The following is a 19,341-nucleotide window of genomic DNA, read 5'->3' as shown; positions in this document are numbered from 1 at the left end:
TTTCGCTTCTGAGCCCATGCCAACAGCCTGGGGTAACCCTTGACCGGAGAGAGAGCACTCTTGGCAGTCCCGCCTTCCACAACCCATCCAAGGGCAGCTGAAGGAGCGAAAGGGCAGCGCATCAACCTTCAAGCTAAGCCGCTCTCCTCCGAAATAGCGACTCCACAACACGCAGTGATTTTTTTTTTTTTTTTTTTTTTTTTTTTAAAGGATATCCTCCCCACGGATGAGCGGCTCTTTCCACGCGTACTGCCAAGATCCATCCTTCCCTCCCCGGCCGCACACACGGCACTGGGCGTGTAGCCGGGGCTCTATGTAACCCCGCCGCCGCTGCCGCCGCTGCCGCCGCTCCGCCCGGCCCGAGGCGCTCCGGACCCCGCGGCGGCGGAGCGGGGATGCCGTCGGTGCCGGGGCCCGCGCCCGCCGCCGGCCCGCGGGCAGCACCGCCGCGGCGGAGCAGAAAGTGAAAGTACCGCGGCCGGCGGAGCCCCATGGGAAAGGCAAAGCCCGGCCGTCCCGCCGCCGCCTCGGACAGCGCCGCGGTCCCCCCGGGCGGGCGGGCGGCGGGGGGCTGCTGAGCCCGGCCCCGCCGCCGCCGCGGCCCCTCTCGGCCCCTGCGTGGCGCTCCGCGGGCTGCGCCCGTCATGGGCGAGGCGGCGCCGCCACCATGACCGCGGACCCGTCGGCGCAGCTCCCCGAGAGCCTCCCCACGGACCATGTTCCATGGTAAGGAGCGCGCCCTGCCCCGCTCCGCTCCGCTCCGCTCCGCAGAAGGCGCCCCGCTTCACCTGCCCCCGGCTGGGCTGGGCTGGGCTCCGCCGCGCTGCTCCGCACCCCCGGCCGCGCTGGCTCCTCACCTGCTCCGCTGGCTCCCGGCCGCCGGCCCCGCCGTCTCGCCTGCTCTGCCGGCGCGGTGCTGCCCGGTGCCTTTTAAACCCCTGGTGACGGCTGGGGAAATTCCCAGTTTCGCTTTTTTATCTCTTTTTTCCCGTAGAATGAAAGTAAAAGAGTCCGGTTCCCATCACGCCTGCTGCCGGGAAGGGCAGCTGGGGAATGGCAGAGGTAGCGGGACAGCGCGGGGCGGGGGAGCTGCGGGAGGCATTGCTCCGCGCTGGCCCGTGCTGCTCCCACCGCCCGTGGGCATCTGCCTTCCCGCGAGCATCAGCATTCCCGTAGGCATCTGCCTTCCCGTGGGCATCTGCATCCCGTGGGCATCAGCATTCCCGTAGGCATCTGCATCCCGTGGGCACCTGCTGCCCCGCGGTGCGCCCGGAGCAGGTGTGGGGTGCCTCGCCCCAGGGCGGGAGCGCTCGCCCGCCCGCCCCTCCGCACGGGTCCAGCGGGACGGAGGGAAAAGAACTGGCAGTGACCCGTTCCCCAAGGGAATTGCGGGTTGCAGAGCGGGAAAGGGGGCAGAGGGAGCGGCCGCCGAGATTGGGGTGAGTTGCGGGACACCGGGGCTGCTGCAAGGATCCCGCTGGGTGCCGCCCGCCGAGGACGTGCCTCGGGCTGCATGCACAGGAGAGTTTTTTAATGCTAAAAACCCAAGAGGTCTGGGGGGGGGGGGGTTTCTAAATGTGTGGAAATACTGGAATACTAGCTCTTCCTGACTTTCATAGGAGAATTTCTGGGGCTTTCCAGATATGACTTAGGAGTTTACTGGAAAGATGGGTTATTACCAGTAATACATACTCTCTTTCTTTTGAATTGATAGCCATATGGAGTGCCATAAACTCCCACTGCTTCAAAGTTACCTAACTTTAAGAAAATCCCTTTCAATTTTCAGTTGTCTCCTAGAATTTTTTATGACACTTATCTAATATTTTTTCCAGAGGACTCATATAGGAATGTCTGAAAATATTTGATCACCATCCTGCAGTGGCTCAAGGGACTTCATGAGTGTGCAACACGTGACCTGCTTTTATTCTGTAGTTTCCTCATTTAAAAAAGATTGGCAATCTGTACAATACAGAGAAAGTAAAGATGACAAAATAAAAGTGACTTTGCGTGTTTCACCTCTTATCTCCACTTGTTGCCGGACAAACCAAGTTTAAAGTGATGGAGTTTCAATTTCAGACTGTTTCAATTCTATTTTCTTCCCTTGAAATATGTTTGTGAAGCAGCATATTCAAGTTGTTTGTATTACCCTATTTGCAAACAAGCATTGCAGTTCATTTTTTGCACTGGAATCAAGAGATACAATGGGAGATTGGAAAAATGTTGCCCTATAATTGAGTTCTTGAATGTTTTTTGTAAGTGTCTTTTAAAATACTAAATCTTAGTCCTGCAAACTAATAAATCATTCAACAGAGATATAATTAGCATAGAGATTTGCAAAGATAAAGTTCTGTTAAAGTCAGGTGTGTCTACTTGGAGCTTAAAGATCATAATAGAGTCTTACAGAGTTTTTGAATTTATTACATGTAGGATCCATTTAAGATTCACTAAGCTCATCAGGCTAGATTTTCTGAGACATTAACAGACCTTGGTAGATCAGTATATGAAAAGGCCAGAAAATCTGATTTCCAACCCATCAAATTTCCCATTAAAATTTGTCAGGCAGCTGGACACAAGAATTCTGTGATTTAGCTTGTCCAGGTAAAACTTTTCCAGTCCTCTTTCTAGGACAGAGATGTACATCACAGCATGTTCACATGCAGTGTATCAGAAAGAGAAGGCTTCACTAGCCAGGAAAAGCATGCATTCTTCTTTGAGGATTTGGTCTGCTGTGTGTGGTGGGAGTTGGCTGGGATGGGCTGTAAGGGACTGTGTTTCTTTGAATGGCAGTGAGCATGTTGTGTGACTGTGGTTTTTGCTTCGCAGAAATTAGGTGGGTCAATACAAATTATGGTCAACTTTTATTGCTGATTTCTTAGGTGTTCAAAATTCCTTTCTGAGGCTGTGATTTACTAGTGATGCCCAAGTCCAGAGGTGCTCATCTCTTGAGTGCTGGACTGGCTGTACCTAATAGCCCATCCTTGCCAACAAGGAAGGAAAGTAGCAGCTGGAGCCAGGGCATCCCTTCTTCTTTTCCTGGCTGCTATCCCACAGCAACTCTGTATGCAGTTGTTGTTCTTATTCAGTAGTGGAGATGGGCAGAAACACTGCATACTCCTCCAGGAATTTGCTGTGATCTTTGCTTGTCCACCAACATAAATTTCTACTTTTGTTTTTTTTCTCAAAAACCTTCCATTTAAGCATTATCCTAGCCAGAGTAGCTATAGACCAGAGTCCAATTATTCCAAATCACATATTATCATGTACTTGGTCTTCTTTATGCCCAGTACCAGGTGACTCACCTGCAGCCTCCTGTCAGTTCCTTCAGGCTCTTTTGATGTTTCTTTTCTCTCTGCCCATCCTCACAGAGCTCATATTTTCCTGGGTGCTATGTGAGGACAGAACACCAGGGGTCTGAGCAAAGCAAGATGGTCCACTAAAGGGGCCAACAAAGTGATGGGCTGTGAAGTTTGCTCGAAAAGATTGCAAAAAACTTGCAGAGAAGGTTGTGTTGCTGCTTTATCTCATATTGTGGCCAGTAGTGTGGATTTGTACATTTGCCCAGCCTGAAAATGTGTTTAAACACACCTTTGTTGCAGAGATGGGGATTTGTAGAAGTTATCAAAGGAAAACTGGACAGTTGAGATTCAGCTGCAGGTAAAGACACTTGCGTGTCTAAACATATATGATTAAAACACTCCTCTACATATGTCCGATGTGGTTATGGTCCAATAAAATTCAGTGCTTGGAGTGAACCTTGAAGGTGAATTCAGCCCAATCAGTCACCAAGTAGCTGGTCAGCTCAATAGTTGTAGGCTCTTATCCACACTGGCTGAACCATCTTTGGGTATGAGGGAGTTTAGACACTCAAAGAGTATCTTAATCTGGCACTCAGTCCTTCCCTCTAGCAAGGCACAAGTCATTAGGCTGTACAAAGATCCCTTTTAAACTATTTTAACAGAATATAGAATGTTTTTGTTAATACAGCACACAGTCTGTGACATTAATATGCACCTAACTGTTCTTCTTGTAATCCAGCCTTTTTTAGATCTACCTTACCAGTTCTGCCACTGCTCCTTGTTCTGTCTCCAGTGAATGCATCTAGCTGTGCAATGGGAAATAAAACTGAAATCCGTGTGAAGTATGAAAATGTACTAAGCCACGACATCAATGAGCTGGTAGGTAGTAGCTCTCAGGCTTCCAAAAAATGTTGATTATTTTTATATGCTAACAATTAATAATAAAAACTCTAATGTTAAAACATGATAAAAGACGAATTTAAAATCACACATTGTGCTGGAGTGGTGGTTTTATTTGTGGGGTGCAACAATTCAGCCTCTTTAAAATCTCTGAAATCTGTGGACAGTGCCTATTTGCATGTACAAATACTGTGATACAGTTTTTTGTGCCTGTGCATCGTGTAGTTAGACACATGTACCTTTTGGCCATACATCATACATTTCATTAAAAAGTACTCTTTATAAAGTAATTTCATGACTACTATTTATATGTTTTATCAAGAGAGGAAAGCATTACACCTGTACTTTGTTCTATGAATTAGAGTTCTTGACCAAAGTTTTATGTTGTCCATTAAATACGAATGCACAGAGGTACAAAATTCATAGGACAGTAAAATTTTCTTTGTATCTTAATAGGTTTCCTTGTACCTTTTAATATATATTGTTTAGCCAACAAAAAATATAATTTCTAGATGGCAGCAAAGAAGAATTTAACATTTTCATGTGTAGAGCTCCTGCATTATGGATTATATGCAGGAGACAATTCATAAGCATATAGCCATATGAATTATGGCTATCAACCACATTTACTACAGCTCTACATAATAGTTTCTTAACAGTTTACCAATCCATGCCCAAAATTTACCTTCCAGTTCTTCCTCATGAATTATTAGAAATTAAATTCATCTGTCAAGAACACTGCCATGGGGGAACATTTAACTTATTTGTATTAGCAGAGGAATTCCCACAAAAAAAGGTGATTTTTCTGACAGATTGTCACTAAATGAGAATTCCCCATTCTGTTGGAATCTTAAATCAAGATCTATTTGCATGAAATACAAATACAGCCTTTTTCCAAGGGCAAAATCAGGAGTCATTGCATTTCTTCACACTTATGAACTACCACCATCCTTCAGAGCATTATGGCAGTGGTTTCCAACCTTTTTCTACCAAGACACATCAACCAACATCTGGAAACAAAATACCTTTAGGGTCAGGGAATGATCTTTTAACATTTTGATCATGTTATGTTTGTTGAGATTATGAAGAGAGAAAGGTATTTCTCTGAAGATAAATGGCTTTATTCGGAATGAGGCATCAAATTTGTGGAGAATATTAATAGCGATTAATATTGGATAAGTATTTCCATAATAGATAATATAAGAGATAAGTATTCCCTTTAGTTTGCTGTCTTAATTCTGATACAGACGAGTATTCCCTAGAGAACAAAAATAAACTCTCTTGGTGAGCAGTTAGAAGATAGCTGATGTGTAAGAAAAAATGGTACTAAGGAGTAACACCCTCTGGGAGGCAGATCCTGCTGCCTTCTGGTGGTGGAGATCCATGAGGTGCATCCCAGCCCTGCTCAAGATGCCAGCTCAGGGAGGCTGGGGGGCTGCCCTGGCCTGGATAGGGCAATGACTTGCCACTGTCCTGTGGTAGGCTGGAGCTTGATGTAGTCAGTGCCCCATGGTGCCATCAAGGATTGGAATAGAGCAATGCCATTATTCCAGACACATTTTGAAGGATGTATTGGCGCTTTTTTTTATGTTTGTTTTTGTGGGGGGGGGTTAGTTGCAATAAATATTATTAAATTTTTTTAAGACATAGGCGTTTTTTAGAAGAGTATATGAAAACCGTAAAAGAGTTACCAAAATATATACATAAATAAAACCTTCATTAATTAATGTTTATGAAAACTAATGGGAATGTACTGAGCTCTAAAGGTTTTACTTCCTCGAAGACATACACAAGCAACTACTGTGCAAGTTTCTGCAATTTTTTTTCTCTTGACTTTTCCCCATTTAAGAGAAATTAATCTTCTATGTATAATCAGTGTATTGTCACTATAAGTTAACAGAAAATATGTGGGCACTGTGGGTGATAGCGACTGCCCAGTAGGTACTTTGCTGCAACTGCAGGGCCAAAGTCAATAGCTTTCAGTTCCTCAGCCAAATGTTTGGAGCAGCTATGGGTTTGCTGCAGAGCAGATAGTGAGTCATAGACTAGATCTTTGTATGGAAATTAAATATTCACTAATGCCTTTTCTGAGGCCAGAATTTCCCTTAGGTTGGTTTAGACAGCCAATAAACTGCCTTCAGATGTGGTTACTTTACATTATAGTAAAGGTGATGTGAGAAAACTAGAGAGGATGAGAAAATCTCATAGCAGTCAGCAAATGAAGTGACAGATATATAGTTTTTAGGGTGATTATATATAAATTTATATATATATATATATATATAAAATGATAAATTTTAGTGCTGTGTGACTGTAACAATATCTGTTGTAGTACAAGAAAATATGTGCATTAGCTTCTTGATGTTGGTGGTTTGGGTTTTTTAATTTGGTTTTGTTGTTTTGTGTTGTTTTTTTCTTTGTCAGTGAATATTTGACTTCCTAAACTCTTGGTTTTGAAAACACTTTCTGGATAAAGTTCTGTTTATCTTGGGTGAACTTCTTAAATACAGGCAATTTCTGCAGAAAAACTTTAAGAATTAACTGTCTAATGCGCTCATGCGCGTGGCTAAGTGAAGAGATCTAAAAATAGTGTTGTGAGCTGCCTTTTTTAAAACCCTTTGACTTAACTGGGATGTCTGGATACAGGCTGAAGAAGACAAAGCTTCTGTTGAGTTGGCTTCCATTGTCATCTTGATGACAAGAGTAAAAGTGGAAGAAAAAACTACAAGAGAGGATAAACTATTGATAAAATATTACAGTCAGGCAAAAGACCATGTGAAGTTGCTTAGGCCATCTTCTGTTATTACATATGCAAAGTGAGTGCTACCATCTGCTTAGAGCTAAGACATGTATTTATTGAGACAAACACTGACAAACAGTGTATTCAATGTATTCAATGTTACAATCCAAATGTAAGATTTAAACATTGCTCTATGTTTCAAAATTTCCAAAGAACGAAGCAATTCAATAGAATATAAAGATGTAAATTGAACAGATTTGTGTCCATTTCCGGACTCCTTAGTATGAGAGAAATAGGGAGCTACTGGAGAGAGTCCAGCAAAGAGCCATGAAGATGCTGAGGGGACTGGAGCATCTCTCTGATGAGGGAAGGCTGATAGAGCTGGGACTGTTCAGCCTGGAGAAGAGAAGGCTCAGAGGGATTTCATCAATGTGTAGAAATATCTCAAGTGAGTGGGCAAAGAGTACAGAGCCAGGCTCTTACCAGCAGTGCCAGTGACGGGACCAGGGGCAGTGGGCACACACCAACACACAGGAGGCTCCTTCTGAACATCAGGAAAGAGCTTTTTACTGTGAGGGTGACTGGGCACTGGGCACAGTACTTCCATGTCTAAACGTACATGATATTTTACAGGTAAATATGTCTGCAGAGAATCCTGACAGGTGCTGCAAGAATGAAAATGATGAAAATATCAAAGTGTTTTTCTGCAATGATACTGAGGTAAAATTTAACTTTTCAGAATTTAGAGAATACAAACCTAAATGAGTTCTTTGTACAGTTCAGAATACAACAGTGTGCTAGGGTAGTATTTTGTTTTAAAAGTCAAATCACAATATTCAGGATGGTTTGTGTTTTGAATCTGGAACTATAAGATGTGTCAATTAAACTGATGTTTTAAACATTTAAATATTAAGCAATTCCATATCCAAGATATGTGTGGGGAGGTTTCCTACTATGAAGATTCTTCTATATTTTTAATCCAAAACCAGACACAACACTTTTCTTTTTGCCAATGGAAATAAATATTAAAATTTCCAAATCTCTGTTTTTATTTTTCTATCAAACATTGTATTAGCTAAGCTTTTCACTTCAGACATGAAAGCTTTAAAATAGTAGTTTGGGCAGATCTCAAATGCCAGAAAGTACAATTGTCAGCTGTTGCTACAGATTTTATCATGACTTGATAAAAGGACTGGCTGCAAAAATAATTTGTTTTCATAACTGCATTAATTAATTTGATTACAGCTGTGATTTTTCCCTAACATCCTTATGCTACTATTATACTACTAAAAATTGCTGTTTTAAATATCTTGAAAAGATGCCAGGTAAGTCAGATCAGTTATGTGTTTTATTGCAAAAATATTTGCACTATGAAAGCAAAAGAAACCAATAGTAATTGATGGACAGTTTGAGGTTTTTTAAAGATAAACCAACATTGCAAAGAATTAATGGTGCACAAACTTTTCAGGACATATTTTCCTTGCTCTCTTGACAGGAAATAGCATCACTACAGAGCATGGCATGCAACATGCTCAGATTCCTTAATAAGCAAAGAATCAACAAAGCCTTTAGATGGAAAGCAGCATTTGTCTCATGTTGGACATTACAAGTTCTGCAGTGTAAATGTGAAAGACCTAAAATAGCAAAGGTGAGTTGCATTAACCTTTAGTGAGTAAAAGTTTAACTATTTGGCTTATTTTCCAGAGCTCTTCAACACAGACTATCACATCCACCTCTAAAAGATACATCTTGCGCATGTTCTATGCCAGAGGAAGCTTGCTTTGTATAGCATTTGTCTTGTAAATAGACATTAAGCCCAGTGCAAAGACTAAGACAATCATCTGGAAGTCTATGGTGAAGGTACCTGCTCTAGTTCAGTAGTGAAATAAGTGAGTTAATTCTCCAAAGACAAGGACCAGACTTTTGTAAAGGTGTTTAAATTTCTCTAGAGTCAGAGTTATAACTTCTCACTAACCCTAAGAGTAATGTTTAATTTTGTTTCAACAAAAGATGAGGGTGAGATTATCTCTTTTCTATAATCTCTTTGGTCTTTATTTTAACCACAATATCTCAAACTCAACACAATTAGGTATGATATTTGGTTTTTCAGTCTTTGGCAGAACCTTCTTTTTGAGGCTACATTAAATGTACATTAATTACATTATTAAATTACATTACATTAAATGTAGCACAGTGATCTACAGACTACTGTAGCAAAGGAAGAGTGTTCTTTTAAGTGTGCCTCAGTGTTACCTATTTAACACAAAAAATATTAAACAACATCAAAAAATCTCCACATAGGCACCAAAGGATATAATGCTTAAATAGATGGATTGAAGGCTTCATGTAACTATTTTTTTTTTTCCCTCCTGGAAGGGGAGAGACTTATAATCTGTGATGAGATCTTCAAAGTAATGTTGGTATCTATGTTTGGCTTTGTCACTTCTGGTGAATCCAACATTTGCCTTACTTTAAAGGTATCCCAGTCAAGGAAGTCATAGAAGTCAGTGTCACCCTTGCAACTCCTGCCTAACCTTATGGATTCCCATTTTTAAGACAAATTAAAGTAATTTAGCAAAAAATTATGAGCAGTCATTGAATATGAACAAGAACCACAATAGTTTTGTCTGGCCCCTGGAACTGGTCTGTTTAGTTCCACTAGTCTCAACACATATAGTCAAAATTTGGCTCACAATTTAATTTGCTTTATTTTCTCAGTCCTTCAAACAATGGAGGATAAATTTTAATCTGTGACAGAGGATGTGCATGTTCTCAGTTGGACATACTGGTTTCAGGTGTCATTATTTGCTTTGAGTTAAAGCCACGTTCCCACAGTCCCGTGGGCAGGGTCTCTCCAGTACTGAGATATAAAGCAATTGGTTCGCTTTGAAAGATGGCTACAGGAATAGAATAAGCAGCTCTCAGATAACAATACAATCTCTTCTGTTTCAGGTTTGCCTAGATGTATTGAGCATAGAAGATACAGAGACAGGTGAAAAGTCCAAAAAGAAATGTAACCAAGAAGTTTGTGAACTGAAAGAAAATATATCTAGCCTTCGATCCTGCTGGAATAAATTTGAAAAAACAATTTCCAGGTGATTCCAGGTGAATCCTGCTCTTTTCTTTTGAAGTGGCATTACTTGGTATCTTTGCATTTTATATGCATTCTTCAAGTAACCTTGCTCGCTTATATGAACACTTTATGCCAGAATTCTGATGGAAGGCTACTGTACCTTGTTCCTGGAGATGACAGCAAGCTGCTGAAGTCCATGAAGTGGAAATAGAAGACCAGAATTTGAAACAAAGAACTCTGCAGAAGTCTGTGTCCAACCTTTGTGCTCTAGAAACTACTTTGAATTTTCTGATTTTTCAAGTAACTTTACAATACTGTCACATGAAAGCGGCCACTTACGTGTTGACTGGAATTTATAAAAATGTCTTGGAATCTGCAGGTGAAGAAAAGAGTATGAAAAAGTAGCTGGTTTCTTTATATCTATGCAAAATGCATCAAGGACCAAAAGTAACAATTTACCAAAGCAGCTCATCTTGGGTATGGTCTCCTGACACAGAAGTTTTCAGTGTGGGTCTGATGAGTCAGCTAACTGATTTGGGTTTGGAAAAGCAGGGAAAAAGTTAGCTTTTTGAAAAATTTAGGAAGGGAACTGATTTTTGAGAGATGCAACATGTTTCTGCCAGCTGAAGCACAGGCAAGACTGAATCCTGTGGAAGAAGAAAAAGGAGATGCCTGAATGCAAGTTGTTCAGTTGACTGGTAACAGCACTACAGTCATGCATTTAATCAACCCAGAGTTAACTGCAGGAGGAGCTAGAATTCTTTAACTTCAGATTGTGGTTTCTCATATGCAATTATTTTATATAACATATTTTAAGATGTTAGGCAAACGACTTAAAGTGTGTGAATATTTTCAGAGAATAATATATTGGCATTTAACTAATAAAGTGTTCATATTTAATTTTGAATAAATATAAGTATTTTTTGTAGTTGTTTATTACTCTTTTGCAGTTTCTTACTTTGATATAACTCCTTTGATAATAAAATATTTGTCTTCTATGAAATTGGGCTGTTCACTTTTTGATTGCCATTACTCCTTTTTTAGGTTTTTTTCAGAGCCAGTCAGTCATTTGAAGTACAGCTGGGGACTTCCTGTTTTAAAATACCCATTTCTTAGCTGCTTGTAACGAGTCCAGTTTAGGTAAACTTTTCCATACCAGCCATCTGCCTTGGACTAAATAGCTCATGAAAGCTTTAGTTAAGCCAGCCTGTTTGTTTCCTGGTTCAAGTAAACTAATATAAATGGTTTTATCTGTGCTAAAGAATTTTTCTGTAAAACAACTGTAAAAATTTTGGTATTCAGAACAAACACCTCAAAAAGCAGTAAGATGTGCTTCAAAGAACCATTTTCTCAGTTGACTGTAAACAGCACTAGCTTTATGAATTTGACTGGAATAAGATCGTTGTAATGAATCTGAGAGGGCAGTGGTTAAGAGCAAAGCAAGCATGCCATGCTGTCCTGAAATACACCCTCTGCAATCCCCCATGTATTCATGGTGATGATGAGGCAGTAGAGGTTACTTTGCAAACTGTGACTGAGACTGTCATATATTCTCTTTTAGCTCTTCATGTAAGAGATGGCAACTTTAACTCCAAACCCTTTAAAAAACTGAAACCAACCCCAACCCATAAATCTTTTATGGAACAGGGAAATATTTCCCACTATCATACTGCAGATAAAGAGAACGTAACAATTTTAAGGACTTTGCTGGAAATTCATTCTTCTGAGAGATTACCCAGGAGACTGTGGGGATTCAGTTGGTCTTTGAGACTGAGGAACAGTTGTTTTGGTATTTTTTGGAAATTCAGGAACAGTTGAAAGCCAGCACTTATTTCCTAATAACCACTTGGCAAGGAAAGGGCAGTGTGAATTAAAGCAAAATACACAGATGTGGTATTAGCTACTACAAAATTGAAAGGTCTAACAGTTTAAGTTCCTTAAGCAGCAATCCACAACTTAAGTCTTGAGAGAAATAAAGCAATTCCAGGACTACCCTGGGGGAAAGATGAAAGGTAGATCGAGAGTAGAAATTTTAAATAGATTATGAAATTGTGGATTTCTTCTGATTATTTCTCTTTACAAATATCCTGCCTGTCTGATTCTTTCTGCCAAATTTCCTGAGTCACCACTTACATACAAACACTAATTGCTAACTGCAGTAAATTGTGCTCTTTGGTTTGTTCCTTCCATTTGAGAACTTCCTCTGGTCTCCTGAACTTCCAAATGTGGCACTGAAGTGCTTTTCAGGAATTGGCAAAGGGACAAAAACTGTGCATGGTATTGTCACCATCAGACCTACCTCCCTGTCACTTTCACTTATGCTTTTATTTATTTATTTGGCCATAGAAAATATGAGTAGGTCAAAACCATGATTTAGAAGTACATAGAATTTATGAAAAGGTGTCAAGGACAAAAAATTAGGTATTTAAATTAAAAGGATTTTCACAAAGTTGTGACAAGAGGTTCAGGTTTGAGACTATCTAAGGAACCTAAAGGTGCACAAGTCCATGGGACCTGACACAATACATCTGTGGGTTCTGAGGGAGCTGTCAGAGGAAGTATCTATGTCACTATCCATGGTATTTGAGAAGTCATGGCAGTCCAGTCACTTTGGATGGCATCCTGTCCTTCCAGTGTGTCAGCTGCACTGCTCAGCTTTGTGTCATATGCAAACTTGCTCAGGGTGCACTTGATCACACTCAATCATTGACAAAGATATTAAAAGAGCACCAAAACAAGGAGTCCAAAACAAGAGTCCTGAGGGACAGCACTTGTTACCAGCCTCCACTTGAACATAGACACTGACCATAACTTTCCAGCTGTATCCATCCAGTCAATTCCTTTTCCACTGAATAGTCTACCCTTCTAATCTGTATTTCCAAGTAAACTAAAGAGCTCAGTAGAAGGAAGTTTCCCCTAAAAAAAAGTAATGAAAAGAGGAATTGATTTCTATTCATCCATATTTAGTCAAAAAAACCCAACAATCAGCAATCCAAACCCTTATTGTAATTTCTGCTCACACCAATGAAACTTCTGAAGAAAAATATAAATTTCTGGGTTTTTTTCTTAATAATTTCATCAACAAAACAGTGTTCTAATGTCATGAAGGAGAACAAACTCAGATCAAGCTCATGTTTATTATCCCTTACAGTTTTATTATTAAGAAAAAAAATAATGAAATACTACAGATGTCACAGTGATGGGCTCTACATAAACTGAATTCTCAATATAGATGGGGAAACAGGAGATACAGAGTTAACTTTATATAAGCAGATCATGCTAATTTAAATATCTGGTATATTTTTCAAGGTGACTTAGGAATGCAAATCTCATCTCACTCAATTTAAAAGCCCTATTCTTTGTGTACCTGAAATCAGACATCACAATATTCATAAGTCTGAAATTATATTACCTACCTGTATGGTATGCTATATTAGATAATTTTACATTTGACTACAAAAATTTGCACATCACAAGAAGTTTTATTGGCATATTTGCTTTATTGTTAACAAGTGGCAAATCAGCATTAGGTGGTGATTTACATTTATTAATTAATAATTAATAAAACAGAACTGAAACTTTCAAATACACATAATATACAAAATAAGAGGCAAACAAACCGAGGAATTGTGGCAAAAAAAACCTTCACTGGATGGTCACAAATATTCCATGTACTAAGGGGCAAGGCAAACATAATAAATGCAATGCTGAAAAAATTAATCACCTCCAACACATGAATGAACACACCATTTAAAAACACAGAACATTAATAAATAAACTTATGAAGAGAAACATATTAAGTGTCATATGAAGGATGAACACCAAAAGTTAGAGTAATCATATGAAGTATGCTTTGTAACAGTTGTAGTGTACTCAGCATTTACAGATCCCACCCAAAACCATTCATGGTTCTGCCAGAAAGACAAATTGAAATACAGAACTATGGTAAACCATGCACTTCTGTTTAGAACGTGGGTTCGATACTCAGCTATATTAAGTATTTAATTGAGTATTTGATTTGCTGACTCAAATGTTCAAATTGGGGAAATATAATTTCCCTACTGATTATTTTTGTAAAGAACAAACACTTATTAAGAGAAAATATGAAGATGCTGTTTTCTGGCAAGATGAAGTGGAATGGGACTAAATAGGATCCTCCAGAAACGTGTATTATTCTGAACTGACATAACACCAAAAAAACCAAACACAAAACAAAACAATATATGAACTAGTATGCAAGAGTAATCTCTTATATACTGTGAATACTGGAACCAAAATATTAACCAAGTAACTACTGAATTCAGCTAATGGAGTCCTTTACCTAACAATTCTTCCAACAATACAACACAATTAGGTCACTCAAACCTTACTTAGCAAGTTGGAAAAAAACCAACCAAACCAACCAGCAACAAAACAATCACAAGTTGGAATAAACTGTACTTGAAAGGCAATAAAACTTTTTTCACCAGAGCCACTAAAACAAATTTTACCAAGATGAAAATTCTACCTTTTCATACAACCCATATAACTATTCATAGCTTAGTCGAACTGGATAGAAATAAAATTGAAAAAAGTGCTCTTACTAAACACAAATTTTTCAGCCAAGATTAAAAACACTCATAACAGGTTTGCTCTTTGCAGATATACAAAGTCAATGTGATGGAAACTAGCACTTCTTGTGACCTTTGTAATACATAGATAATACCATTTAATTTTATATGCAGACTATTTACAGTCTACATCAGTGTGCACATATCTTGTTTATTTAAAGTACTGCAGTCATACCTCCTCCCACTGACTCAGTAAGCAGGCAATATGGAAACACTCTCCCTGCATTTCAGGCACCAGCTCTCAGCTGTGATGGTGAATTAGGAGCTAGTCCCTTGCAGATGACAGAGAACTTCCATGCTGCATACAGACTGGGTCAGGCGTTACAACACAATCTGGAGTTCCCACCTGTGAAGGCGCAGGACGCGTGGCTGCACTGCAGCAGGCGCTGCCCCAGCACTGCAGCTCAGCACCAGAGCACCATGGAGAGCTCCCCCCACCTGACACCCTCCCAACCAGGCAACTCTCAGGTGGAGCTTTCCCACTCCCTCCAGGGAGTTCAAGGGCTCTTTGAGTCTCTTTGGCAAATTTGAAAAATTCTGCCTGTATGTTCATTCTAGTTACAACCTGAAATGGGGGTGGAGCACCTCCCTGTGCCCACCTCCCTGCAGTGTTGTGTAGGACTAATTATCCACATAAACACATATTTTAATTACTGTAAATTTAGAGATTCCAGTTCTGAAACTACCTAGGGTGTAGGCATCATGCATAAATACAAACCTGTGTAAGGTACATCATACAGAGATTAAGCTTTATGGTATGCTGTTTTGACTATTGAAGCTAGCATTTTTCGTAACTCCATTGCACTTCTATCAGCATAGCCCCGATAATCCTGCACTACTTCCTGGCATAGAGAGGTCCTTTGTATAAGAGAAAATCACCAAAGTAGAATGGGAATGCAAACTTCCTCAGGCCAAACATCAAAACCAGCCTCTTCCTTGCCTCTTTAAATGGAATTTTACCTTTCACCTTTCCTTTTCCCCCTATTTTTTAATGAATGGAAGAACCTTAGTAAGAACATTAGGAAGATGGAATGGCAGACAGTAAATCTGTTGCAGGGTTATACATTGGTATAGGAATCATCACAACAATTGCATCACTAAATTTCGCTATAAACAGACAGTGCATAGTTCATGTTTCTTCCTCCCATTAAAACCATAAGGGCTTGGAGACTAGGGGAAAAGGGTTTGGATGTAGATCACCAATACATTAAATTTGGAAACTTCTTGACACATGTAATACACTAAGGATTGAAAATTCAGTCCAACTCCCTGAATTTTTTTTTTTTCTTTAAATTTAAAAAATCGGTTTTCCACATTCAGTTCTTCAGGGATGTTACACAAACCAGTCCAGTTTTGTACAAACATCCACAGAGATGGAATTACAAATGATCAGTGCTGATACCTTGAGTAATACAGGCTAGGGTCTGTAACATCACACACTTCAGAAACCTATGTCATTCAGTAACAAAACCAGTTGATAAACACAACACATACTGAGCCTCTCATAAATTAGCATACAGCACCAAACTACACAGTTATAGAATTTTGCTGTCTGCTTATATTTACTGTAGATTACAACACACACACATTACCCAGTGTTACTATCAACAGTCACTTAAGTTTCACAGACCTTTTTTGTAGGGCCAAATTAAAAGATAAGTTTTAAAAACCTTTCCTTCCGTTCAGGTTAATTCCCTATCTAATCCTCATGATAAAATCACATGAGTGTAAATGAAACAAATGATGTGCTACTCAAGTAATTTACTTAATGCAGCACTGAAAGCAAAGAATCTCATCAACAGCTCACAAAGCAGAAAAATACAGTAACTGTACGAGTATTGATTTGAAATTAGGAAATCTGCCACTTACAATTTAAAGGAGAAAGAGTCAACATGTTTTTTCCCACAGTTACAATAACTCTGTTCCCTTTGTAGAAATCATTTTTAATAAGTGGAAAAATGAATTTTCTAGCAGAAACAACTGCAAATTCATCAGGTAAGAGGATTCACTATCTGATCAAACCTATTCTGGACTGGTATCTTTGCTGATGGACTCTCAGCTCACAATACTTCAGTCTGCAGACCTCCATGGCCCAAGTCCAGGGCAAGTTTTCCAAAGCAGGCTTATCTATGGAAAGAATGCAGAATTCCAGTTTTTCCAAATACAGACATGAATGTGAATAGTAATACAGATCCTAGAATCTAAATTCCTCGAAAATAAACTGGCTAGGATTTGTCAGCTGTGTCATTAAGAGCCATCCATCCTATCATGCTCAGTAGCCAGTTTATTCCAGTTATGAAAAGACTACACTGAATGAGGAATAATTTCTAAAAAAAAAAAAATTTAAAAGAAGTGCAAGACATTCACTGAACTTTATTTAAACTGAATTTTAAAACATCAACAGCTTGTGGCCTGCAATATAAGTACATCAAGTCCCTTAAATCACTCATTCTCTTAGACTGGTATCTGCTTTGAAGATGCGTTTCTTCAATCACGCTTTCTTCCAAACTGGCCCTATTGATAATCACAGTTTTTGAGAATGCAAGCAACAACCATAATACTATCAGGGAACACTACATTGTATTTTGTATAAGTTGTAAAGAGATTAAATTAATTGAAACTAATGAAGTTTGTGAGCTGAAAGTACCAGTTTCTGACAAAAAATGTATTTACTGTGGGAAAGGCACAGATAAGTTATTTCAGATTGTTCTGTCACGCATAACAAAGATGGTGCAAGGACTTCAAAGCAAGACTTCACAAAATAAATTACTACATTAAGATACAAGTTAAGTGATTTGGCTTGTGAGTAGTTTTATTAGCAAACGTGTAATTTACTAACTTACTGTGTAATTAGTAAAATACTTTGAGTCTCTCCCTTCTTCCCAATGGATTAATGTGATGTCTATGACTAACTTGAAAAGACTGTTATGAGATCAAAATTTAAAAAAAAAAGAAAAAAAAAAAAGTCAGGTATTGACACAAATACCAATGAAGCACAGTTATTCCCCTATGCTATTTTCACAGGAATGAGAATAAAAAAAGACTCACTACTTACATCAAGATCTACTGCTCTAATAGCATTCATTTCTATAGAACTATTTTTTTTTTTGGTATTGGATACATCAAGAAGGCTGTTTTCAAAATAAGAGTTCAACATTTAGGTAGGAAAAGCATGGACTTTGAATTTCCTCGAGGAAATGAGGACCTTCGGATATAGGACAAAGACAAAGCACAACAGCTTTAGATATGGTAGTTGTGGTGGAGCACAGGAAGACAAGTATTTTGAAACAAAAGGATCTTAATAAAATGAATAATAATAAAATTAATATCATATTTGTCCTTATAAATACATAAAAGTAGTAACATGTTTTTACTGAAAAACAGAACATGGAAAGCCACAAAAAGAAAATCTAGCCTTTCTTCTTAGATGCAAAGAGAATTCTCAGGTAGTCTTTCCACTTAGATTCTTTAAAAATTCTAGGAAGCAACTGGAAAGTCCAATTAGCATCTTACTGTTAAAGAGTTTAAAGATCCAAACTTTTTACATTTTTTTCTAGGAATTTTTAAGGAGTTGCTCATGTTGTCTCATGCTGAACACAGCATCTAAGTTATTGTCACAGATGAAGGAAATGCCTCCACGGAGAAACTTTTGAAGCCCAAGCTGTTCATGGCTAGCTCCCTATAGGTAAGCATTACCCTACATAAGAGATTTAAAAAATCCTTTGCCTAGTAGAATTTACAAAAAAAAAAAAAAATAACACTGAACCTCTTCTGCTACCTAGGTTACTTAATGCATTTTTACCGTAATTTTAAGTATTTTCAACAGAGTAAAGAGTATTTCCTTGAATGGCACAGTTTTTAGGTAGCTGCTATTTTTATATACAGTATACATCATTGTTTATAAATAACTGCGTAACCAGAAGATTGCACTCAGAAAATTACAAAATGATGTTTCGATCTTTGCAGCGTGAAGTCTTACTGGATGGAGTGCTCAAGCTTTCCATGCAACAGTACATAGCAGATGTTCCAATTACTTGTTTTCTTTCTGCTTTAAAGAATGTGTTCACACAACCATTCTTCGAATTCCACACTCACAGCAGAACTTCGCCCATTCCACTGGATACTTTGTTCCACATTCATGGCAGAACTTGGATAACTGTACAGGTGAAATGCCTTCACTGCTTTTTGCACTTCCTCCATTGACTGAGGACGGGCTGTCTCCACTGTCACACCCAGTTTTCCCATCAGACCTGAAAATTCCCAGACGAAGAACATTCTCCATGAGTCAGTCCAGTATAAATGTAAAATTAGTCTAATCCTTGCAATGAATATAGCAACTGTTACTGTGATTTTCATGCCTGCACTTCCTATTTACAGTGGTATATCTTATATACAATGCTACCCAGGCTCCAATATGTATCTCCAGATACCCACCTTCCCTGCAAGAAAACAAAAAAACCCAGAGTTCTAGGAGCAGGATCAAATGTTTCACTGACTACTTTGATAAACTGGAGTGTTTGAAAACTTAAAGCTTAGCTTGTCAAAAAAAGAAAGGCTAAACCAGCAATAAAATTTTCATCCTACCCTTTAAAAGGCCAAGACAATTTGTGTGTTTAGCATGTAGATATCATTAAGTTTCTACTGAAATAGTATTTGATTATTTTTTCAACAGCTCCCATGGTTTTTTTGACATTTCCAACAGGGTCTCTGTGCATATCTGAG

General features: G+C 39.1%; 2 protein-coding genes across 3 annotated transcripts in view; one reads left to right on the top strand and one right to left on the bottom strand.

The window, feature by feature from the left end:
- The first annotated feature begins 338 nt into the window (after positions 1–338).
- IL7 (interleukin 7) lies at positions 339–10,975 on the top strand. Of its 2 annotated transcripts, XM_058832024.1 has the most exons (6): positions 339–726; positions 4,036–4,175; positions 7,570–7,656; positions 8,432–8,584; positions 9,889–10,041; positions 10,146–10,975. In XM_058832024.1, exons 1-5 carry the CDS (start codon positions 717–719, stop codon positions 10,033–10,035), a joined length of 537 nt encoding a protein of 178 aa, XP_058688007.1. In that variant the 5' UTR covers positions 339–716; the 3' UTR covers positions 10,036–10,041; positions 10,146–10,975. The 2 variants fall into 2 exon arrangements, with proteins under 2 accessions (XP_058688007.1, XP_058688006.1); XM_058832023.1 differs by having other exon boundaries at positions 9,889–10,975.
- Positions 10,976–16,570: 5,595 nt separating this feature from the next.
- Positions 16,571–19,341, bottom strand: part of ZC2HC1A (zinc finger C2HC-type containing 1A) — a 31,689-nt gene continuing 28,918 nt past the window's right edge. The window contains exon 9 of the mRNA XM_058833399.1: positions 16,571–18,869. Within this exon, the coding sequence (XP_058689382.1) occupies positions 18,683–18,869 (187 nt within the window). The 3' untranslated portion in view covers positions 16,571–18,682. The remainder of the gene's footprint in view (positions 18,870–19,341) is intronic.

This window comes from Poecile atricapillus, chromosome 2, assembly GCF_030490865.1.
Source record: "Poecile atricapillus isolate bPoeAtr1 chromosome 2, bPoeAtr1.hap1, whole genome shotgun sequence".
NCBI lineage: Eukaryota > Metazoa > Chordata > Aves > Passeriformes > Paridae > Poecile > Poecile atricapillus.
This window is presented reverse-complemented; position numbering and strand designations above follow the sequence as displayed.